This window comes from Xenia sp. Carnegie-2017, unplaced genomic scaffold, assembly GCF_021976095.1.
Source record: "Xenia sp. Carnegie-2017 unplaced genomic scaffold, XeniaSp_v1 HiC_scaffold_3, whole genome shotgun sequence".
In the NCBI taxonomy this organism is placed as follows: domain Eukaryota; kingdom Metazoa; phylum Cnidaria; class Anthozoa; order Malacalcyonacea; family Xeniidae; genus Xenia; species Xenia sp. Carnegie-2017.
The window spans coordinates 4,854,554-4,880,690 of NW_025813493.1; the positions used below are offsets into that span (position 1 = coordinate 4,854,554).

At 34.2% G+C, this 26,137-nt stretch overlaps 2 protein-coding genes and 1 long non-coding RNA gene across 3 annotated transcripts in view; all 3 read left to right on the forward strand.

Annotated features, from left to right (window-relative positions):
* LOC124455094 overlaps positions 1-5,690 on the forward strand; it is a 36,114-nt gene extending 30,424 nt beyond the window's left edge. The window contains exons 8-9 of the mRNA XM_047005835.1: positions 4,608-4,870; positions 5,172-5,690. Of these exons, the coding sequence (XP_046861791.1) occupies positions 4,608-4,870; positions 5,172-5,471 (563 nt within the window). The 3' untranslated portion in view covers positions 5,472-5,690. The remainder of the gene's footprint in view (positions 1-4,607; positions 4,871-5,171) is intronic.
* A 462-nt stretch (positions 5,691-6,152) lies between these two features.
* Positions 6,153-26,137, forward strand: part of LOC124454954 (E3 ubiquitin-protein ligase rnf213-alpha-like) — an 85,040-nt gene continuing 65,055 nt past the window's right edge. Inside the window, 8 exon segments of the mRNA XM_047005706.1 lie at positions 6,153-6,252; positions 6,476-6,670; positions 7,070-7,125; positions 7,696-8,026; positions 9,091-9,186; positions 13,273-13,389; positions 18,422-18,623; positions 24,606-24,917. Coding sequence (XP_046861662.1) covers positions 7,100-7,125; positions 7,696-8,026; positions 9,091-9,186; positions 13,273-13,389; positions 18,422-18,623; positions 24,606-24,917 — 1,084 coding nt within the window. The 5' untranslated portion in view covers positions 6,153-6,252; positions 6,476-6,670; positions 7,070-7,099.
* On the forward strand, positions 9,323-9,925 carry LOC124455096. Its single transcript, XR_006951706.1, has 2 exons — positions 9,323-9,466; positions 9,541-9,925. It is a non-coding gene; the product is annotated as an uncharacterized LOC124455096 (long non-coding RNA).

Here is a 26,137-nt window from a genome sequence, read left to right on the forward strand (position 1 = left end):
GTGAATAAGTCGTTTGTAAGGTGCCGGTAATTGCTGTGATCTGTTCAGGTTTGTTTCGCTGGTATACCAACTTTCTAATGTAAGCCGCTGTCTATAGTCAGTACTGTAAGTGATGCATTTTGCCGAGTCCCAGCCAATGTTGTGCTTTAGATTCGGTGATATTCAGCAATGTGATTAGTTTTGTCTTGTTTCTTAGTAGCTCATTTGTGCTCAGTAAGTCTTATGTTTAAGTTCCTGCCAGTTTCCCCGATATAGGAGGCGTGGCAGTCGGAGCAGTTTATTTTGTAAACTGCACCTTGTCGTTCGTTGGGTTGTTCTTTGTCCTTTATGTTCGTTAGTACTTGTCGTAACGTTGTGATTGGTTTATGTGCGACACGTATGTTGTATGGTCGTAAGATACGCGAGATAGTCTCAGATGTACCTTTGATGTAAGGTATCGTTGCTGTTGTCCTTGAGTTGTTCATTTCGTTGGGTTCGTTGGGTTTGTAAGTGTTGCGTTTGATAAAGTCAGAGTTATAGTTGTTTTTGTCAAAAACACGTTTGAGATAGTTGTTTTCGTTTTGTAGAGCGTCATTGAATCACATATGATTTGTGCACATTGCTGTCCCATGTAATTGTGGGACACATTTTGCATTGTGTCCCACAATTACATGGGACAGCAATGGGCTCGCCCGTTTCTGTTGTAGTTGCTGAAATTGTAATGCAATCTATAGAGGAACGGGCACTCATGACTTACAAACATGCACTACCTTTTTGGTTTTGCTTCGTAGATGATACAATCACAGCACTACATGCAGACGAGATTGATGACTTCCATACTCTCATCAACAAACAGAACAGCCATTAATTTACCAAAGATGTCGAAGAAATGGAACTCTTCCCTTTCTCGACTGTTTGCAAAACATGGACAATCAAAACCTAGGAACAAATAGTTTATCGTATGCCAACACATACTGACCGAACATTTAGACAATCATCTTACAACCCTACATCACACAAAGCCACCACATCTAGAACATTAACAAGACGTTAAATTCACAATGACAATACACAATTGACACTCCAACACACTACAACTAAAAAAAACGTCACACCTAAATCAACACATCACAACTAAAAATGAATATTTCACTTTACACTCAAATCACAATGACACACACATTTCCTGCACATTTCTGCACACACACAATGACGTAAGAAATCAGACAACAAATACGGCTAACCTGACGTTTACCTCTACTTGACTCTGAAGATGACTACCGCTAAGGTTGTCGAAACGTCAGTCAACAGTAACAAAACAGTCCTTCTCTATGGACTCTTTATTTTCAACCTGACGATAATCATTTTACAAACATATAACGATACTCCCGGGTTCAAACCATTTACTTTAAGAAAGAATCAATTGAACCATATTTTCCCACTATCAAAATTGTGTGTATAAAAACTGCTATAATGTTTTTGTCTCGAGAAGACTAGCACACCGTAATTCCTTCCACAGGTGCTACAGCAACAGTTTGTATAAGAGCAATAAGTTTATATTTGCCTTTGGGGGTACCTGACAATTAGATGTACGGTTTTAAGCAGAACAAACATGATCATGGCTTGCTATGGAAATTTCAATTAAATTAGCTGAGGCTAAGTAGTACACATAAGTATTATGGCTTAATTGTGACACCTACAAAAAAAATCACGTCAAGACGGTGGAGGAACAACGCGCAAGGGAAAGCGGAAATAATGTTTGTTAAAAATTTCAGGTATAAAAGTCCCTTATGACATTGTCAAGTTTGTGAAAAATGGAGAAAAAACAGTCCTTTTCAGCGTGGATTCGATGAGGCCAAATTACATAGGCATTACAAAACTATCTATTTCTCTATTAAAAGCATAGTACTGTATACAAATTACAGTAGTTTTTCTTTTATCTTAATTGAGTTGAAGAAACAGATAAAAACTTGTAGCTCTGATGAAATATGCTTTTCTTGTATCTGAAGAAACAGTTTTATGGCGAGAAAGTCAGATCACCTTCTCGAGTGATTGGTTTGTCTCTACGCATTTTTAGCCAATCCTAACAAGAAAGAAAAAATGTGTTTGGCTAGCCATGCATGCTTATCACATAACATATACCGAGTTCATTAAACAAGTTGCTGAACTAGAAAATACTGCTGTTTTATGCCAGGTACAGAGCTTTGTTACCTAAAAGTAAATTTGTATGCGTCTTTTACGGAAACATAGTCGTAGCTATTAGTGGACGAACTGTGCTAACCGATGTTTGTTCAGAAACTCAAGTAAGATAGAAAGTTCCTTGATATCAGTGTTTTGCTTCTTGGCAAAACGAATCTCTAAAACTGTACCACTCAAGATTATTACGCTACACACATGCATGAACCAGCAATTAACTGGATTAATTGATGGCAACGTAGCATCGTTGGTGCTGTAACTGTTATTACTATAAATTTTGTTTGAACTTCTTGTCAATGTAGGAGACATGAATGTCTCAGAAACCTATGCATGATCATGAGAAATGTGCTCTATATGACTTTGACAAAAATGTAAGTACGTGATGACTAATAAACAAGTTAAGTTTGATAAACCCGTTTATTGTGTCCAAAAACCGCACAAATCTTTAAAAATACTTACATCGTTATTTTATATTCGATTAGAACTAGTTATTCAATTTGATCAACCGTAAAATTTGTTTCAAAAAATTTTCCGGATGTACGCTAGAAAATGAAACTTACCCAAAATCATCAAGAATTTAGATGAATCGTGAAAACTACATTTTTTTATATGTTAAGCTTTTTATACATAAGAATTTTATCTCTTTTAATATATTTGAACGTCTTACGATCTCAAAGTGTATATTTATTGGGAGTAAAGCTTTAAAATAATGATTTTCATTAAAAGGAGGCTTAAATCTTGTAAACGAGGCTGAAACCCCCCGAAATAACCAGTACAACATCGATTTTTGGAATCAGCGCCCCAAGATTGACCCTAAAAGTCTGGTGTAGTAAATTCCTTCGTTGGAGGATGATACCCGCCCTTAATTTCTCCGCCTGGTTTAATTATTTACTAAAAAATTTTCTTTACTTTTCTAACTTAGTTAATAAAATGTCATAGCCAGTAATGCACTACAAGTGCACTGTTCATTTTGCCTAACTCATAAGTGGGTTCACACACTTCAGTGATTATATATTTTACTGTATTTTACAGGACACGTGCAGGAATTATAATAGGTATTAAGATGAAGTTTTATCTGAAATATTTAGAAAGGATAGCATTCAAAAGAATGCATGCATACTATCTTGTTTTTATAGTGATGTATAATGTAGACTTCTTCATCTCAGTTTAGCGGTTATGCAAGATAGTCACACATTATTTATTGGCAAGTTTTAATTTAGCACTAAAAGATTAACTGGATGAAAGCATGAAAAAAATGTTCAATCATGTACTTCAACATTTCAACTGAGGAGTATGGGTAAAATTGTAAACAAGTACTATGATTAACAGCTGCCTCTTATTAGAAAAACATATGCATTAACAGTAATATTAAAATATGATGGCCAAGTGTGGAATTATCGCAGCAAAAAGATATATTTGTCTATTTTGTTTTCAAAGTTAGTGCTAAGTTTTTAATGGTCACAGGAGTTATAGCTAACTCCATGAGTATCTGTAACTATTGATTGTTCTTCAGATCACACATATGTATAATGGAAAGAGCTTCGGCTTTCAGCTTATATTGCTAATATTATCTCCAAAAATTTCTCTAGTATTTTTAGCATGCTTCTCGAAAAGATTCTCTCATAATCTTCAATATGTCTTTCTACATTAGCAAACTCGCCATGAAAGGAAGAAAAATTTTCTTCTTCATACTTCCAAACAGGACTTTGCGATTCTAAATTTTGGGCAAAGTTTCGGGCTAAAGCTTTCATTTGAAAGAGTTTTCTTGTGTGCTCTTTGAAATGAATCAAAAATTCCGTACGATTCTGGTCTTTGTCTTTCAATTATTTAGTGTTGACTCTTGCGTGAGTAATGTTCTTCCGTTAAGTCATGCCACGTATGGCACTAGCTACATAGGCATTGGTGTAAACTTTTTGCAAGAAACCCTTTGCAGCAAAATCCTACTGATAAAATCTAATTTTAAAAAGCTTCTGCTACTGCATTTCGCAGACTGGACACTCTTCAAGGCACATAGTAAATAACAATATCGGTTAACACTTGCGATGAAGCGCACGCGGACCACCTTTTTAATTTTGTATTGGGTTTGTATCTGTGCAGAAAGGCCCTCTTTCCCCTGCTAAACCACACCCGTACTTTCATAAATGAAACCCTTTGTGGATTTTACATTTATCTTGCTCTGTTCTTGGCCATTGACCTGGAAAACTGCATGCATAAATTTTGAGATTCTATAAATTAATTGTTCAATGTAAATGCAATACCTGTGTTCCCCCGAACTTTCTGGCGAAATGAATAATAATTTTGCTCAGATGGCTAAGGCTCAATGTTCCAACCTGCAGAAAGTTCACTTTTAGATTTTAGTATGAGACTGTAGTTTTGAGCAATGTTACCTTAGGACGTTTGTATGCTAACTAATACTGTTGCACATTTTTTAGAAATTTACTACAAATTTGACGGATTTGTGTACAAGAATTCTGAAAGAAACATTCCAAACAGTTTGCTATCTTCAGACAGAGAATTGTTCTTTCTAAGGTTTTTTCCATACTGGAATGGTTTTTCCGCCACTTCCGATACAATAAAACTGCCAGATGAAGCTTTAGAAATACTTCATTATTTGTATTTGGCGGTTATCGAGATGTGGACATTAAACGACGGTACATTCATGAAAACGGATTTTCCCATGCCTGCGTTTAAAAAGGTGTAAAAATTGTTAATGAAAGATGTTTTAATAGTCATTTTCTCTCTATGATGCTTGATTAATAATTTTTTATTTTGAGGCAAAGATTTCTCTAAACTTCACCTTAGTTATGTATTATTTTGCAAAACTCATATTTATAACACATCTACGCAAGCAATCGGAACAATTAGTTAGGGTAGTGAAAGGTTTAGACTAACCATCCTTGGTTATTTCATGTTTCTTCCCAATTTTATAACGTTTTTTATTTTACTACAGTGGAATAGTCCTTACATTAAATTGATCTTATTTTAAATACTTGCAGATCTTTCGTGAGATATTTATGCCAAAGATAGAAAAAAATCTCAATGTCATGAGAACTAATGAAGAAGAAAAGAAAGTTGATGCTCTAATCTCATCTGCTATTATTGCATCTGTGTTTGGAGAATACAATGTTCCACTAGATAGGCCTGATGGAATTAAATTGCTTCAATGTCTCAAACTTCCTGTCAATAAAACTATTTGCACAAGATTTATGGCAACCCTGAACAAGTTTGACCCTAAAGTATTAAGGTTTGTTTTAATGCAAAGCAGACTAAACATGCGACTTAAAATATGTATATAATAGCAATTTTTGTGTGCTTTTTTCATTCATATGAAAAATGAAATTAATTCATTCAATTAATTACCTTGTGTCGTCATGCGTTAATGTTCTTCTTAAAAAATATTTTTCCTTCCGGACCGACTTAATTCTAAAAAATTTAGTTTTTTTACTAAAGGTAACAATCTTATAGTTTGTTCAGTAAATTCAATAATGGCAGCCAAATAAAGAATCAAAACTTTGCTCTTTGTTTTTCATTTAAAAATTTGAAAACCTAAAGTAGTTTATTACAATCAAAAGTTATCTGATAATTTCCTTTTTATGATAAAATGAAACAAAACAACTCTTTGCTCAAGTATTTAACTTTAGGATTCGGGACTGCGGTCATATATGCAGGATTGCGTACCACAATTAGGACATCGTAAAACACCGCACACTGCAACAGCAAATCACATTTCAGGAAAGGCTAAGACTCCGTCCATTGCTGATTTGTAAAGAAATAAGATCACATAACAGTCATGATTACAATAAATATCACGTTTTTTGTTTTGCTAGTGCATTCTTGCTTTTGTCTTTCTCTAGCTCTTTAGAAAAAGCATGGTCAAAATATTTGTCCGATTCATCAAGAGACTGCCTTTACTTACTGGCTTGCTGTACTGCCTTTGCTTCACTTTCTCCGAGGAGAATGTGAACCATTTCAAGAAATCCTATTCACATCAATGCCTGATGTTACTAAATCAAAATGGTGGGGATTTGAAATGGAATATCTTGATTTTAGAAGAATTCGAACTTCTATTAAAGAAAGGTTTGTCTGCTATGTAAATTTTTAATCACAAATCCTGTAACACAGACTATGCATGCGTGTGGAGTTATACTGAGTAACGAGGAATGCCACTCACCGCACATGCGTAGGGAAGCAAGTTTTGTGTTGTTTAAACATTTATTCGGCATTCTTGCAAAAACATGTATTAATGGATTTGTTGTTCATTCAAAATAATTTTCATACGTTTGATTGTTGATTTCTGTAGCGAGTTAAAGAAAGCATTATCAGATTTGAGCAAAATGTTTGTAGTGGATCCATTGCTGAGGCGTACATTTCTGTTGCTCTGTCCTTTAAAAATATATGGGGATCTTTTGGAAAGTAACCACTTCACTTTGCTGGAGTTGTGTTTTACGATAAGAAAAATACTACCTGATACCACGAAACAGAACCTACAAAAGTGGTAAGTACGTCTAATAATTATATGCTCATTATACGTGTGAATTGATAAAGATGAAATACTGCAATTGAACTATCGACGGGTTGTAAAACCTACGAAAAGGTGTTAACCTCAGGAAACGAATCCGGATTTAAAAAATACTGGAAAGGATTAAGCATATTACAACTCAACTCATTCATTTATTTGCACCATCTGCGTAAGACAAAAATTGCGCTGTAAAAAATGATTGGTTAAAGTAACCATAAAAATATTGGTTAAAGTGGTTAAATGCATCTGAGGTAGCCAATTTTAATGGTTATTTTAACTAATCTGTTTTTACAGTGCGTGTATACCAAAAGCTAAAATTATTTTAGCATGCACATTTTTGCCCATTGATAACAGTATTCACTTTTGTCTCTGTAGGTAAAGGATCTTATCGATTTCTTTGACAAGATGAACTTGATAATATCTAATTCAAGGTAACGGTTACGTAATATCTAAAACACATATAGAGAAGGCTCACTGTGTTGTGGGCAAAAGTTCTGTTTGTGCATGCAAAGTAAATAAATTACTAAAACAGTACACCAATAAAAGACTAAAATGTTGTAGATTTAATTGTAAAGAATGTTAATTGTAAATCAGCAAAGTGGAAATAGGTGTCTGGACCGGGATGTTTGATTTGCAAGTAGAGGTATATTCAACTAGAACCACCACGCGTCGGAAAACGTAAGAAATACAGAATTGATGAAATGAATAGGATCGCCATAAGATATACTGAACGTAACTTTGAGTTTTTTGGTCGAATACATATATGGGCAAGTACTACAAGCTTTATATCTATAGACGATTCAATTAATTATTGAATTACACTATCACCTTTTAAATTTTTTTATTTTAATTTTGTTTTTTTATTTTCATACGAATCGAGAAGAATGATTGAACGTGGTCTAGAGCAAATTTAAGCAATTTCATTTTTGAGAACGAGGGAAATTCATTTTTAAAAGCCTGTTGAAATGTTTAGGACTGTTCTGACGAAAATATTTTTTTAGCGTCACAGCCTTTTCTAAAGAAAAAAACAAGGAAACAAACGTTTTGGTTTCTACGCTTGTAAAGATTGCACAGAATGTAAAAAATGACCTTCCGTTGTTTCAAATTAAGTTTCTTTGTTGCCTGGCAAAGTGTATCGCCAACGCTATTTATCTTCAAGAGGAAGGAGGACCCCGGGTAAAGAATGGATTTGATGATTCAAAGAGCACACTAGTTTCTACATCAGATTTGCCAGACATGCCAGAATCTTTCAATGAAATTTTTAAAATTACAAAGGATTTTTTGTTCTCGTCTTTGGATTTTTCAAGGCTACACTGGAAAGATAAATTGAATGTAAGTGTTCTTCAAGATGTAGCGAGTGATCATTATGAGTGCTGAAAGTCACCTATTTCGGGAATTTTTGTTTCATATCACGTTGCTATAATTTATCTGCTACATTTTTTTTCTACATTACCCCCATGACGTGTCTTATTGAGCTCTTGTTATTTATTAATGAAATTCTAGTTGCTGAGTCTTTGATTTATGATGTCTTATTGATGTTAGAATAAACATTTTCGCTGAGCATGTTGGTGGCGGATTCAACAGTCCATCCTTAGATAACGAATATATAGTTCTTGGATATTTCTTACCATTGCCATTGTTAAAAAGGAATTTTCATAAAAATGTAGCAGCTACAAGTTTTACTGACATTCGAAATTTTGCACAAGCCAAAATTTGCCTTTCGAATTTTCCCGCCAATGGTGGACAGCATTGAAAGAGAAAACAAATAAATGCTTTTTTGATTTTATTTATCTATGGCTTTGCGATTGCGAAGACACTATCCGTAAGCAAATTCAGGAAAAAAGCTATTAAAAAAACACTGTGCAAGACATTCGACTTCTTAAAGCATTGAGAATATTTCCATCAAGCAACTTAATGCATATATGAGCAAATTTAGTATTTCCATAAAATTAAGAATACAAATGTAGCTCCTTTGTAAGATAGAATTGCCTTTCATTTTGTTAAGAAGGAGACGATGGCCAAGGTATTTTGACTTTATGAATAAATATATAATAATAAAACATTGTGTCGAATTGTGTTCATAACTTCGGCGAAAAATTCACTATAATCTGCAATTTAATACTTGCATATAGTACGTGATGGTTGGTTCGTTTGTACGATTTTTCCTACCCTTGTTGAGATAGATTGGAAATCATTCAATACGCTCTTTAGTTTGTTTTAATCCTTCTCAACTCAGCATTAAAATCGCAAGTACTCAGCAACCATGATGTAATATATTGATATGTTACATGCAATGTAAACTGACATGCGATCTGATACTATTAACTTGTAATAAGTTTCATCGTGTAAATATTTATTGTATTTTGCTAACTTAACTGTGACGTAATTCTTAATAGGTTTGGGATGAACTGCTATCATTTTCTGCTCCAAATCGTTTTCAAAAACTATGGGGTGATGAATTTAAAGTTGAATTGAACAGTCGAGTTAAAAAGGTAGGCAACGATGTGTAAGGTTGAAAATGCTATAGCTAAGGACTTTTTCATTAATTTTGGGTGTTTTTTATTTTTTATGTTTGCAATATGAAAAAACTAAACCGTCTCAATTTTGCAGTGCCTATGAAATTTTTTACTTAACTCACAATGTGCAGTTTAGGATTCTCAAATTTTACAAACGGAAAAAAGTGTGTCTAATTTTACATTACATTAGTACAAACAATAATAGTGGCTACAGTTTCTGAATGCAACCAGTGAGTCTTAAAGACTGCAACCAGAGGTAATTTTATGATTTCACACGATTGCAATTGTGGAAAGCTTTTTTAACTTACAAATGTCGTATCTTTTTTTCAGTACGGTGAATTTTTTTATTCTTCAAGTGGCGATTGTTGTTCATTCAAGGAACATTATGTTTAACATTGAAGGAATTCTATCAATAATTTTTTGTGATATTTGAGAATTTCGGTTACATGAATGTATTTTTTGTTGTAACAAACATACGCAAGAACTTTAAAAAAATTTACCAAAGGAAAAACGAAAAGCTCTCAACAAAATCAGTGCGGCCAGGCGTTTATGTAAAAAAAATCGACTCGGCATGAGCACAATATACGTATGCGTTTTTTAACAGTGCATGGTCAACACGAAGTTAGCACATGCTTTGATAAATTGGCATATATTTACATTTCTAAGACCCTTTGAAGCATATCCATTGGGGAAATTATATTGTTTAGAAATTAAAGACCAATAGTGTTTTTCTCAAAGTACTTTGAATTTAAAATTAAGTAGGTGTAATTTTTTCCGTTTTTTTGTAACTCTTCGTTTTTTGTTGTTTGATGTTGTTGGCGGCTACGATGATACAGCAATCAGTGTGTTCATACCGTGGTTTGTATATAAATATTGGAGGTCATTGTACGATAATCCGCTCCCAGCGAACGTTTCTTCCATGCTTCTTGTTATTGGCGCTTGATGAAAACCAAATTTACTGTACAGCTTATACTTCATTGTTTGAAGCAGCTGGTGTCGTTGGTCCAGGTATTCAGTGTCTGTTTAAGCATTGTCAAAGGAAATCAGTTTGCAATGATTAATAATATCGTGTTCGGTCAACCGGTGAAGAAAATAAAGTTCTTTGCTATTTCATAACATCTTCTAGTGCAGCAAAGTTTTCATCAAATAAAACCTCGTAGATTGACGACTGGTTAAAAAACATATTTTTCCGTTTGACTGAGTCAACGCAGTATACTTCGATTTTTGATAATTTTTGCTGCCGGTTCACACGAGATTTTTGCTTTAGCTGGCCAAAAATGAAGACCTTCATTTAGCACCTTTCTTTGAAAGAGAAATAATTTTTGACACTTTGCCGAACTTGCTAGATGAATTAAAACCGATAATCAAAATGCAAACCATTGTTTTCCATTAAGAAATAAAAGATGTTTATTGTGTTCGCACAGGCTTATACAAACCGAAGAGACCTTTAGGAGAACTCGAGAGCAGATCAGTGCAGGCCCTAGCCTGAAGGTCGAGCAAGCCCGAAATCGAAGGTCGATAATGTGAAACGGACAAACCTTTTGTTTTTTCTTCTAAAATGTATTCATGATCGACTTGCAAATTCTCTTTGACGGATTGATTGTTATGTTTCATTTGATTGGTTGAGCTCTGATGTGTTTTGCACAGGCTAATGCAAACACATCTCTAGACCAATCAGCGCACGCGTTTCATTGTGCTTATTTTATAATTAAGTTCGGGATTTAAACTTCCCGCTAAAAATTCGTTTGTTTCACACGCGCGTCACGTAATGCCCACACACTGCGAAGCGTCACCAGTCCCCTGGTTAAGGCAAATTCCTTAAGTCTTCTGAAGCGCATCATATATTCACAATAAAGTATTCAATAAAGTGAGAAATAAAATGCATATTGTTTTTGGATGTCAAGTTTGCTGCTGGAGGTTTTGGTTGGTTGCACAATCGAGTAGAGAGGGCACATAGTGTGCAATGCAAAAAGAGAAGGGTTTTTTAGACAGACCAGTGGCCTTTTCTAGAGGAGGTGCTAAGTCTAAAATTTTCCGACAAACAAGCGGGTTCACTATAGCAAACGAGCATGGCTACAATTCATTTTGAAAACAAAAGTGATGATTGTCTTATATGTTTTATTGTAGCGTATGTATTTTAATCGCTTACTTACAAATTATCAAAATACCCATGGAAGTTTTGTAACTAGCTATAACTCCAAAATTACGTTTTTCATTTATTCTTTGTATTTTAAACATTTTATGTAACTAGAACGTTAATTATGGGTACGCATATTCATATATTACGTTGTGTCCTACTGATTTCTTTTGTAAGTGAATTGAATTTCAAAAGAAATTGGTAGGGCACAATGAATATTTGAATATACATGCCCTTAAGTAACGTTCTAGTTACGCTTGTACGTATTTGAACCAAAAAGTCGGAAAATTAGGAAGAATTGAAAAAAAAACAAGGCATAGGCAGTTGTAACTAAAAACTCTCTGTGAAAACTTTTTTGGACAATACAATTGTCACTTGTGGTTTAAATAGTTTTCTCTTGTTCTTTGCATTTAAAAATAGTTTTTCAAGTTCCCTCAGTGCAATAGACGATTAGACGAAACATGTTCCCGATTGATGGCGATACATGCAAGGATGGACAATCGATCTTCACTCATTGTGCTATACGTAAATAGGTTTTGACACGCTTTAAACAACTAAATGACCTTTTGTCGTGTGCGGAAGAAACAAGCAATGTTAAAACACGTCTTAGCAACGTTGTGATATTTGCAAATTGAGTTGTCAATTTCTTCTGCATCAAAAAAGACAACGATATCTTACATCACGGGAAACTGCCTCGTGCTCATCAAACTCTCTTTAATCTTTTGTGTTTTATGAAAAAAGCAACAGAAAATAACCTATATATAGTTAGGGTTAGGGGTAGCGTTGAGGTTTGGTTCAGGCTTTAAAAGTTAAAGTATTTTACTGTCGAGTATTTAGTATTTTGCATTTCCTATATCCGTATATTTATTTATTACTGAACACTTACATCATTTACTAAACTGTTCTATTTACACTACTAGGTGCAGGTTAATGAAAGACGTACAACGTTGAAACTTAAGCACATTAACGTAACTATATATTGATAAATGCGTAACTTCCGAAATGTGTAACAGTCCGACAGAAAAGCTGGTCTGATTTCTGTAATCTTCATACACATGACATTAAAATCAGTAATTTAAGGTGCTCGTTTCAAATATGGCCATTTAAATTTCCGACAACCATCAAAAATTTCCCGACAGACACATATCCAAACGTGTCGTGAGGCACTGCCCCTCTGCCACCCCCCTTTGTTACGCCACACGACAGACAGTTGTTTGCTAAACAACACTGAGGGCTTCTTGTCTTGCTGCCTATGTAATTCAACAAAAGCCAAAAATTAAGTTTATTATTAATCAACGTGGAAACCATCAAATATATATACACATCATTTTTTAAGAAACTTGAGAGAAACACATAGAATTCATGAGAATTAATAAGCGCTTATCAAATGCCGATTTATCTTAGTCAATATTTGTTTTCATTAGATATTGATGCATATAGCCATATAATATCGTAAATTTAAAGCACACAATACTTTACATACAGATTGTTTGGATTCAAGTTAAAGCAATTGCTCCTCTGTAAATACTAAACAATTTATGTAAAACGCTTAAGTTAAAACAATATTTCATCATTAGTAAAATATGTGTTTTATATCTGACGAAGTTCGCAAATTATGTTTTTTGCACATTTTATATCACTTCATCAGAATATCTTTTCCATAATTTCGTTAGAGCACAAAAGTCATAAAACATTTAAAATAAACGACAACTTTCTTTAAGGCAAACATGTTTCGGCATTCTTTATGCCACTTTGAACTAAAGATATAATAAAATCTTTTCTTTATCAAGTTTATTTCCCGCTGAATTTAACAGTGAAATTTGGTCACTGGTCATATTAACTAATTGTTGTAGAAAATAAATAAAATATTTTTTGTATTTTTAAAAATACAGCATGAAAGGGTAACTTGTAAATATTTTTTATAGGAGTCACCTCTAATTCAAATAGAACTGCTTTTTCAGTCAGACAAGATGCAATGTTGTTTTGAACTATCTACATGTCTAAGTGAGGCTGCCTTCGAAGCTGTTGAGGAAGTTGAAACGGTAAGTTTAATTTTCATCGGACTAGCCTTTTTCTTTTCAAGTTTTTGATCCTTTAAGATTTGGATGGTTTCCTTAATGTTGCTATGCGGCAACACCAAGAAAGAAAGGGGTTAATTTAATAATATTTTCTAAAAAATTTATTCAGGACACTGTTATTCAATTCTCGGCAAAGAGTATTGTTAAGGTGCCACAATTGTATCAGTTAATTAATGTTTTAAATGTCCCACAAACCGAGAAATGCTTAATAAAAGTCCAAGAGGGCAGCCGCAGAGAGCATTTAATCCCTAAGGGAGTGTTTACAATGACTTTCAATCCGAAATGAACTCATTCCATTTTAAAAAAAATCCTACTGCATGTTTACATGAATCCGGAATGAGCTACAACTCGGTCCGGATCGAGTTCATTCCTATTTTCATTCTGGATCGAAATTTCGTTCCTGATCGAAAGTTAGTTTTAATCTCATGTAAACGCAAATTTAGTTTCATTCTGGAATGAGATTGTGATTAATGACAAAGCACGCATGTGCCATGCGTATTGTGTGCCGGGAAATTGAAGCTCGTAAGCAAATAAAGCGGTAAAATGGACAAAAATGAGTGCAAAGAAACACAACAAATAGTTTCATGCAAGTGTTATGCTGTACTAACGCAGGAACAACAGAAAAAAAAGGTTGCTATAATCAGTATAATGTTTATGTTCGCCATCTTCAAATTTAAAAATTCCTGCAAAATGTCAACCTTGAGTTGATTTCCCATGTAAACAAGGATTGATGTCACGTTTTGATCGGGATTGAAAGTCATTCTGGATTCATGAAATCATGCGTTTACTTTGTATCAACATGGTTGTGGAGGCAAGTAGGTGGGGCAGAGCTATGTTCCCTGAAGTAACTGGAGCTCAAACCCGTGTCAATTAGTTTCCAGTCAATGAAAGGAAATTTGGCGCGCGCGTGTTAACCGGAAACTGGGGGAAATTTAAGTGCAATAAAATGATGAATCGGAAATGAAAAAGATATAACTGGCGATCAACATGGCGGCTGCCAAAGTTTTAATAAAGAGCTGTCTTCGTGTAAAACCAGAAGCGAATATGGATAAGGTGTTGGCAACATGTTTCTCATCTTCTACCTTTGAAGTTGGTTTCAGTGGAAAGTGGCACGGACGAAACCAAAGGTTGCTTGTTGTCTTTTCCAATAAACATGCATTACGATGGAAAAAGTGTAAAGATGTAATATGGTGTACGGACAACTTATACCATCATTTTTATGGGGTAAACTGGAGAACATTGATAATAGACTACATGCAAGACCACGAACAAATGCACCTGTATACAGCTGAAACCTTTAAATCTCAAATTGAATTTTATTTAGCTTTTTTTGTCGCAATGATAAATGGTGGTTTTTCTAAAGACAAATGTTTAATGATAAATATACGTAAACGTTTAAGTTTTGAAAAATACGGGAACATTGTGAATTGTATCATCAATTTTTATTACTTTAATGAACAAAGGGCCCCTAGATTGTATTAGCGACACAGTAAAGCCGGAAATCCTGGTAATATGAGTAAATGTAATTATGCACTTCATCCAATAAAACTCAAGAAAGCCCTCATTGTATATTTATTAGTTGAACGGGTATATAGTTGAAGGTATTTTTCAAAATGTTGTTTACTTTGGCTTATTGACTGGCGATTGAAAATAAAAAAGAAATATGGCACACTTGTTTCACCAAATGCTTGCTGACACAGTAAAGGTAGAAAAGATTGAACACTGTGATCTTATTAATTTGATTGTTGTGGAATTTCTCGGTAAAAAGATTCAAGAGTTACGAAGATCTGAAAACGATGGAAGTCAACCTGAACCATGTCACATGACTCACATGAACACGTTCAGTAACATACAGATATAAATAATAGTAATAGCATCAGTCAAGATCGAACTTTCATATTGGTTTATGAGCAGATGAGAACCTACTCAAAACCACTTATAACGGCTTACAAACACTTGCTCAAATGCTTATAAATGCACGTTGCTACCTAAAAACATTACATTTTCAGAAAGGTCTTGCAGACGAAATGAGCTGCAAATATTGTGGAAAAGTATTTAAACGACGTTTTAACTTACGCCGTTACGAGAAAGAGTACTGTCCACAAAGGGATCAGGGAGAAATGTCTTAATCAGACACAATTAGTCAGAATATACAGATTAACGATAATGCTTCAACATGTTCCTCAGATGAGTCTTAAAGTTTGATGTCAACAGAAAGGGATGCTGAAGCCGAAGAAGAAACTGATTATTGGATACCATTGATAGAGGAGGCAAGAGAAAGAAATAATTTAGAATTTGATAAAATAAAAGAAAGCCTTTTGAACAGTGGTATAGATGAGCAGTCAGCTGAAGATCAAACATATTCTAACATTCAGCCATAACTACAGAAAGAACTGGAAAGCATTTATATGCAATGTCTTAAGTGGATAAGCCAATTGAAAAAAGATCCACAGAAAAATAATGAATACAAAGAAAGCGTTGATAGAAAATGACGACTTTGATTCACAGGTAGCAATGGAAGCAGCCGTTAACAAGAGAAAGTTCCTTATTAACTAACTTTTAACGGAATACAGCTTTACTGACACTGTCAATGATGATTAACACTGATCAATGAAGATAATTAACTGTGATCAATGAATTTTTGTTATGAAAACCTTTGGATTATGTTAATATTTAATGTTGCATGAATAAATTAAAATGAACTGTTGTTTATAGTTTAAAAAACTTCATCACGGTTTCTGTTTCTATCTTTTTCATCTTGAAATATGACAAGTATCAGCCAAGTATACAGTACGTGCGCAAAATATTGATGGTGGGCATTAGAAATCATGCTTAAAAATAAAATTCGTTCATCTGTTAAGGAGATGATTGTATTTTCACAAAAAGCATTCAAGTATCTCAGGACAAAAGCTGTACAAACTTCAAACTCCCGTGAATGATATATTCATAACATGGAATTCGTAATGCACGCCATTGACGATTTAGTCCACTCCACTAGGCAATTAGTTGACGATTTTTATTTCGTACTACGCATGTGGCGCAGCGAATTTTTAAGACGATCTTCATAAAAATCGTCTAATGGAGATCCGCCTTTAAAATGTTGTTAAAAATCACTTCTTCATTGCATTTACACGATTCATATTCCTGAATACAATGCGTCGTTAAATGGTAAGCTTGATCACCAATAAGCTAAGTAGGCTCCTTGATGCTTCCACAAGATAATGTTTGCCACGAGATGGGCAATTCAGCATCCCGCAGCTTTTGGTGGATCTTGGAATTTGCAAAAACCTTTGCATCGTGCACGCTTCCAGACCACATGCACTCTACATCAAGAAAGTACCCTCTAGCATTACAAACTGCTGCACGTTTAAAGAGAAATACTGTTTATATTAAAAATAATCATGTGTATTCTCAATTGGTCTTTTTATTTTCAACTGAGTCCCATGTATACAGCCGAATGCTTGAGGCATTTCAAACTTTGCCTCAAATTCACCAACTTTTTCCATCGTTTCATATTTGTTTTTTTATAAACAAATATACTTGGGCCCTAGGATGCTACAAATAACGTGACAGACTTGATATATGACGAGAGATGCTGTATTTGTTGCAACGCCAACCTGTTCGCAGTCATGCTTAATGACCCAGTATCCTGTAGGTAGTATAACGTCATAGCCATTTTTTTCTGCATCCAACGCTCGATAGTTTGGAAAGATCGTGCAAGGTTTTAAATGAGCTTTAACATCACTCAGTACTTTGTAAAACAAGCCCTTGCTCATTCTGAAAATTTTTTCCATTGCTCCTCTGGGGAAATCCCTGAACGAATATTTGTCCACCACGAATCTGTTCGTACAGGTTGAAACCACGTACTTTTTGGTCTGTTTTGAAGCTTTTAAAGTCGCTTCTGCAGACGTTTAGTTTCAATCTTGTTTCTTTGGCTAGCCATAACACCAATGGCAAGTGTTAACGCACTTCTTTCGTATAACTGTGACACACATAAAGTTCCTCCCATTTTCATGAATATTTCATTTAGTTTTACAAAGTTTTTTAAAAGTAACCCAACAATAAAACGTAAAGATTAATTAGCCATGTTTGTTTTTGAAATTTCAGGCGAGATAAAAGTTTTTTTTCATATGAACAGATCAGAATTTTCACTTTGCCGAAAAGTTACCCCGCTACCCGGGATGATTTCTATTCCTATTAACAGCCCCTTAAGTAAATTTTCTCTGGTGACCAACTCAACAGTTCATCGTTTGCAAGACGTTTCTGGACAAAAATACGAACGCTGCTAAGAGTAGATACCTTGTTCTAGCTGCATGTGTGTAAACTATGGTCTTATTTATAACAATAACTGAAGGAATTGAAAAACACGAGCCGGTCAATATTAATAACATATCGGCTGAAATGTACTTACGCTGAAGTAAAAAATCAACAAAATTGACAAATTTTTTCATATATCTTATTTAAATAATAGCATAGCTTTTCGTGCAACTTGGAAAACAAGCACTCGTGAGTTTTTCAAAGGCTTCAAATTGTACTCGGACTCGTGCAATGCTTTAACACATACATATGATTTTACATTTAAGAAATAAAAGATGTTTACTGTGTTTGCATTGCAAACCGAGGAAACCTTTGGGAGAACTCGAGAGCAGATCTGTGCAAGCCGAGACCGAAGGTCAAAGGTTGCACTTGCTTGAGAGTTCTCACAAACGTCTCTAAGGTTTGCATAAGCCAGTTCAAACACGAAAAACATCTTTTATTTCTTTTATAAAATAACAATAATGCGAAACAGACAAACATTTTATTTTTCCGCTATAATGTATTTATGATCGATTTGCAAATTGTCTTCGACTGCATGGTGTTATGATTGATTTGATTGGTTGAGCTCGGATGTGTTTTGCAAAGGATATTGCAAACACAGCTCTAGACTAATCAGCGTACGCGTTTCATTGTGTTTATTTTATAATTAGCTTAATTATTGTGATTTTCAATTTTTTAGTTAGGTCATAGTGAAGAAGCTTTCAAACGACTAAGCCAGGAAAAGTCTTTAAAAGCAATAGAGTTGCTTAGCAAATTACTCCACAAAGCATGGCCTGACCAACTGAGCCTAACTTCACAAGAAACAGAGATTGAAAATAATTGCATTTTGTTAGAACATCTTCTAACCTGGACTGTATGGCCTGGTTTTCTTAAATTCATCGGTAAGAGTGCGATTTGTTTTGAAGTGTAAGTTATGAGTATAATAATTCAGTTTTGTTTTTCTTTGGGCAGGGGAGGGTAAGCGTTTATGTTGCTACTTTATGAAGTTTCTCTTTTTTATCTCACGTCTTATTTTCCTTGTTCTCTCTCATGTCATAATTTGTTTCGTGTGTTTCTTGGCCGATTTTGTTTGTTTATAGTATTATTAGAGAAAAAAGATCGAATATTTGAAGATTATTATGTAATTAGTGGAATGAAAATTTTCTAAAATATTGCAAGAAATTTTAGATGAATTTTTTATAACTCCTTCTGAAGGGAAACAGCAATAAACCTTAAGGATGGCGTGTGATGCACTTGAATTATCATCGATAGTTTGCTCTAATTTCGGTTCTGTAATGTGATGTCTTTGTTTCTTGTCAAGCTTATATGTATTAAGCCATCAAAAAACAGAACATGTAAAGCAATAATTAGGATTGCCATAGTTTAACATATCATCATACTAAGGTCAGTTTTTCACAAAAAATAAAAAGGTTCAAAATTGTTGGGTTAACTATATATAACGTAGTGAATATCATGAGTTCACTACATAGTGTATCTCAAAAATAGTAATCCAAATCCAAGCCTCTGGTGTGCGTGATTTCTGAAGTAAACGAACGTAGTTTCAAAGCTTTATAAAAAATCAAATTTCTAAATATTAAATAACAAATTGCTTAATGGAAGAAAAATAAGCAAATGTAATCTCAAGTGGATTTTCTCTTTTCAGTGAAGTTAGACAAAAGAAAAATATTCAATAACAAAGGGTTATTGCGCCTCTCACTTTTCAAACGCAGTAATAGAATTTTCTCAGAATGTAAAAAGCAGTTCAATAAATGAAACAATGAGTATTACTGTAATTCATTGTTTAAGTACTCCTAAATCTTGGTGAGGAAATGTAGTTTCCGAAGAGGGTACTAAGAGGGTACTTAAAGGAGAGACTTGGTTTTTTAAATTTGTTCTTGGACTGATATGTATTTTTTTAAATGTTCATCAGTATATATATATCTGTATACTGTTGAAGATCTCTTAAGGTCTGGATACCAAAATAATAAAAATAGTCGTGCATATCCTCAACGTCAATTCGATCACGTGTAATTTCACCTAATACTAAATGCGACTTATAATAATGTGAGACTTGGGGAACAGCATTGCTCTTACGAGTCTACAATGAAAATTAGAGAACCACGTCCACCTTCACGCTAGTATCCTCCTAGGGGTGAACTTTATTACTCCTCCACTTTTTCAATTTGACTACTCAATTTACAATAGTGTTGCAGATTTTATAGCCATTGACATAAGCATTTCATGGCGAATATTATTCATTTTTTAACGTGCATTCCCCTATCTACATCATCAAACATAACTGTATTAACAATATCTGTTCGCAAGAAATAACACTGTTAGCCAAGATATCGTTTGCGCATGGCTTTTGATTATATCTTTCAAAGGGTCTAATTGATACACGATCAGCCGCCTCTAAAACCCTCTCTAAGGGATTGCAAATGAAGCAGCTGCCAACGTTCCTGCGCTTCAAGTAGTGTATCCCATATGTTTTCTGCATAAATACTTGCGAGCCTTACTGCATTCTGTAATAGTGACAACGATCGTCTATATAAGAGTGTCTGATTTGATAGTTAAAGCATTAAGTAATGGAGAATATATAACACGAAGAGAAATATGATATAAGAAAGTTATGTTAGGACAGCCCGGGGAACACCGTTGTTACAATATTTGAAAATAAAAGATAGCAATATAACATTGGCGATGAGGCTGGAGACTGATGAAAATGAAACATCAGCAAACAACCGGAATACACCATCTGTATCAATTCAGCCTGTAGCTGAATTTACCCCAAACGCAGAAATTAGCGCAAGTTTAGCAACCCGCTGGATCAATTGGGTAGAAGACTTTAAAATGTTTATACTAGCAAGTGGATTTACGGACAAAAAAAGAAAACACGCGTTGTTATTATATTAAGCAGGACAAGTAGTACGAGAAATATTTCGCCAGATAGAAAACACACGAACGGGCTCAGAATACGATTCCTCAAAAGATAAGCAGACAGAGGTTTTTGAACCTCAAAAGAACCGTTTATGCGAGGTCTGCAGATTTCGAAAAGCAAAACAAGATCTAAATGAGAGTTTGAATCAATGTCACACGCGTTTACGAACACTTGCGCAAACATCTTCCTTCACAGATGTTTATTTTGAAATTGAGCAACAAATCATAACCCAGGTATATCTTCAAGAATACGGAAGAAAGCGCTGCGAAATCCAACATATGACCTAACGGCAATTCTACTAGATGCAGACGTGACGAGCAGAGGGCGTTTCAAGCTAGGGACATCAAATCAAAAGCAAAAGGGAGCGAAAACATAAAGCAAATCGAACAGACAGCAAACACTTGTCGTAGATGTGGCGGATAATATCCTCACTCAGGAATTTGTCCAACAAAAAACAAACAGTGTAAAAAATACGGAAAGTTTAACCACTTTGCCAAAGTTTGTCGTGGAAGATCTCAGCAGACACAAAGTCATAAACACAAACTTTATAAACACAAACGAAGAGATAATAAGAAAAAAAACTTATCCACCAGTCACACAAGTAGAAAATTAATCAAATAATTCAGAGGAAAACTATCTATATGCCATGACAAGTAATAAGACAACCAAAGTAAATGATAAAATGTGTGAACACACTTGCTTAAATTCACAGTGAATACAGGAGCTATGTTAACGTAATTGATTAAGATACATTGGAAAAAATGAAAAGCCTAAAACAAAAACCAACCAGTATTAGAGAAGTTGCACATGCAGCAACTAAGCCAAATAAATTTATGGGAAAGTTTAAAGCGTTGATTGAAAAACGGAAAAGAGTAACAGTTGCAACCTTTGTATATAACCAAGGCAACAGACAGCGTAAACCTAATCTCCTCAGAATTAGCTCAAGTGCATAGTCTTTTATTATACATCTTCATAACGTATCAATGAGGAAACATTGATGCATTGCTACAAAAACATGCTAAAGTATTTCAGGGCCTGGACGAACTCAAAAGGGAAAAAATAAAACTCAACATCAATAAAAATCACACCCCAAAAGTGCAACCACAAAGGATTCCGTTCCATATTCGACAAGATATCCAAAGTGCGTTAGAAGAATTACTTGATCAAGACATTATATAGAACGGGTTCCTGAGTATCACCCATGGGTATCACCTATTGTCGCAGTGCCCAAGATAAACGGTGGAGCTAGAATTTGTGTAGATACGCGTCTTGAAAAAGAGGCCATTAAGCGAGTCCGCCATCTGATACCGACCGTTGAAGACATCATATTTGAATTCAGCGGTGCAAAATACTTCTGCAAACTTGACCTTTCGCAGGCATATAACCAGCTAGAATTAGACGAATCAAGCCGATACATTACCACGTGCAGCACAAACATTGGTCTTTTTCGATACAAAAGGCAAAACTGTGGAACAAATGCTGCAGCAGAAATCTTTAAATACACTTTGCAAACACAACTACAAGGAGTACGTGCAGTAAAGAATATTACAGACAAAATCATTTTTTTTGGCAAAACACAAAAGGAGCATGATTTGAATCTAGAACAGATGTGGAAAAGAGATACTTCCAAACAGAAAAGGAAGCGCTAGCTGTTAAAAAGAGAGTTGAACACTTTCATGCGTACCTTTATGATCATGAATTCACCCTAATAACCGATCATAAACCGTTGGAAATAATAAATGGAAAACGTAATTCAAGACCATCAGCCCGGATAGAACGATGGGTCTTGCGTATTTAACCTTATTGTTTTAAAGTGATCTACAAACCTGGCAAGCACAATCTCGCTTACTATTTGTCAAAACACCCGAAAAGAACCTCCTTAAAGCAACAGAAAATGACAAAAGAATTTGTCAATTACATTGCACAGAACAGTGTACCAAAAGCAATGACCGTGGAGCAAATCAAAACAGAAACGGATGCGGACAAAACCTTAAACGGGGTAAAAGCAGCAATAAGATCAGGCAAATGGGATAATGATTTAGTCAAACGATTTGAAGCTATTAAAGATGAGATGACAGTAACGACGATTGCTATTATTCTACGTGGTTCCAGAATAATCGTCCCAAAATCACTACAACTACGGGCAATCGACATCGCTCATGAGACAAATCTCGGAATTTCCAAAACAAAAGCGCTGTTTCGAGAAAAAATTTGGCTTCCCAACATTGACAGCATGGTTAAACAAACAATTGATCGATGCAATCCATATCAAGCAGTGGTGAAACAAACGTCACAAGAACCATTATTTATGACAGAAATGCCCAAGGCACCAAGGGAGACTCTACAACTTGATTTCTATGGATCATTACCTACAGGCGAATACTTGTTGGTAGCCATTGACAGATATTCATGGTTTCCGGAAGTGGAAATTGTGAAGTGAACAAAAGCTTCTGTAGTGATTCCTAAACTAGATATTTCCAACCCACAGCATACCATATGTAGTGAAGCCAGATAATGGCCCACCATTCAAAGGAGTAGAATACTCCATTTATTTGAAAGCGTTGAACAAGAACTCCCAAAACAACCAAAAAAAATTGGTTTTGAGAAAGTTTGTACTTTTTTTTCGAAAGACAAAAAATGTGACTTACACCAAATTTTTTCAATGCATTTCTAGTTCCTTATTTTTTTTCTTATTGCTACAAACTACGTAAATTCCATTGCAAGAACTCTGATCTTTCATAATTATTAAAAACTTCGGACGTTATTTCAGTAATTTATACAAACAAATGCGTGGAAATTGGATTACCTCGTCATCTTTGTGACACATTGTACATCAATTAATTTTGAATCAAACTAGAAAGCAGATAATCCATGTGAGCCAATCTCTGCTCGTTCATGATATATATTCATCAAAAGTAAGTTGTGGATAGTTGTATTGCCAAATATATCGGCGATTCAGAAATGTAAAATACGTTTTAGCTCTACTTAAATTACAAGTCAAAGGCATTAGTTGTTTTAAACAGTTAACAATCTTTGGATTACTAGTTTTCATTCTTTGAAAAACAAATATGAAGCAAATTAAAGAACGAAAGCATGATCTTCATAATGTATTCTGTGAAGTAAACTTGCCACCAAACTTTTCTCAACCACAAGAAGACTTCGTTTCATTTTCAGGATTTTTCAGCATTATATTTTCGGTAATTTTATTATATATCTAATCATAAGAAAATCGTAATATGAATTCTGATACGGGTTGTATATGTAAAAGAAAAACATATAACATAGATCAAGATTTTAGCTCGCATCTTCAGTGACTCCGTGAAACGCAATAGCCAAAAAGAAGTTCGACCTCTTGTTTTGCGTTTTTCGTTTAATGCATGTGGATTGGAAAGAAGATAACTTCATGATTTCCGTATTGTAAAACTTTCTGTCACAACCTTCAAAACTTCCCTGCAAATCTCCAACATTTACGCACACAAAAAGTGCACAATCGCAAAAAAAGTAGCCATACTTGCCAAACAAAAGTCAATTGAACATTATGAATTTTTGTAGCAATACAACTTGCCGCAAATAACAATTAAAGACAGCAAATTTATGCGCTAGTGTGCAGCAGACTTTTTTAAAACTTTATTGAAAAACAAATATTGGAAAAACCCCCAACTTTTTTCAATATTTTTTCGCTCATTTCAGTTACTTTGGTTCTTTTTAAAATTTGACAATGAAATTATGTTCCATAGTCTTGAAACTAAAAACTGGTAAGTTCTTGAAAAAATAACTTTTTTGCTTTGCAGTTACTTTTAACAGCAAAAACTTAATAATGACTGAAGAAATTGATTTAACTCACCTCACTATCGTTAAGTTTTGCGAACATAAATGTTATACGTTGATCCCCTTTTTTGGTATTAAACGGTAGTCAAGTCATTATGTATAAAAATGTATGTTTTAGGTAGTAATTCCAAAAGTAAAGGAGAACTGAAAAAGATTGATCATTGTAAAACGATGATTAAGAATGCAAAAAAGTGTCTACGTACTGTGATTAAATCTGTACAAGATGCTAAAGTTACAGTTCAAGAACTTGAATTATTGTTGAAGCATTCAGTGCAGTATTTAAAGTTGACAGAATCTGTGGCAAAACCTCCAAGCAATAAATCGGCTGCTCAGGTTTTCTTGGGTAAAAGAGAACAGGAGCTGCGCACTTTCAAATCGTTACACGAAGAACTTCAGTACTTCGTTGACTTCACTAAGGATTTTAAAAAAGGTAAGTTAATAATAACTTTAAATGCAAAAAAACCCAATTTTTTTCCGCAAAATGAAATCTTGGCATTGTTTCTACTAATATTATCGAAATAAAAATTGAAATGGTCAAATCGCTCAATTTTTATCGCTCTTCAAAGTCAGCAAAAATTGACTTTTGAATGAATTACATCCGTGGCAGCCTAGAAGCCAGAAACGAGGAAATTATTCAACGTTATCCAATGGAGTCATCGAGTATAGTCTATATTCGTATTATTCTTAAGCGTTCAATACTTAGATAAAAAATAAATTGTATTTGTGGATGACAAGTAGTTGTGAAGCTGCTAAATTTATTATTTTTAAAACGACTCTCAAATGCAGTTAGCTAAAAAATTAAAATTTGAATTTTAGCCAATCGCAGTTGAGAGTCGTTTTGAAAATAATGGCGTATTCACCAATATGAGGCATCTAGCATGGAGACAGAACAACTTTACAAAAAAGTTTAAAGATTCAGCGATATTTTTCGGGATTTTTGTCATCTTTTTGAAAAGCTAAATATGGATTCATGTGGAAAAAGTATCCTATTTTTTACTAATATAATTATTGTTTTAAAGTGCTACAGCAGTGAACTTATGGGTAGCAATTTTTTCTATAATCAAATAGTTAAATCTTTCCTGATCACTTTGGTATAATTTTTATGAAAAGTGAAGGACAGAATCATAAAAAAATTTTTATTCAAAGCTGCGTTATGCGTGCGAATTGTTAATCCTGCAATATTATACGGATGTGACATAATTAAAAGGACGTAAGTCGAAGTATAAGCAATGATTTACTAGTATTTTGTTAGATGTTTTACACATATTCAAAATAAAATACGAGTTTTTCGAAATGTTTACCGAACCAAAATATTAACAATGAAGATGTCTGTTTTGCATTCTCTTGAAGTTTCTAAAATTTTTCATTCATAACTTATAATTATTTTAATTAGAAAAAGATTATTTTTTAATTATGAATAAAAAATAAAAGTTTTAATTATAAATTTAAATGATCGCGAGAGGCCCAGTGCTGCCAAAAGCATAGAACAACTCTTTGCGTCGACTTGTAACCAATCTCTTTGTTTGTTGCATGACTTTTTTTAATATTGCGGCCTCAATCAACTTTTTTTACACAACTAAGTGCTGCTATTTAATGTGTTTAATTTTGCCCTTTGACATACCATTTTATTGAATAGCGTTGAGTTAAGCA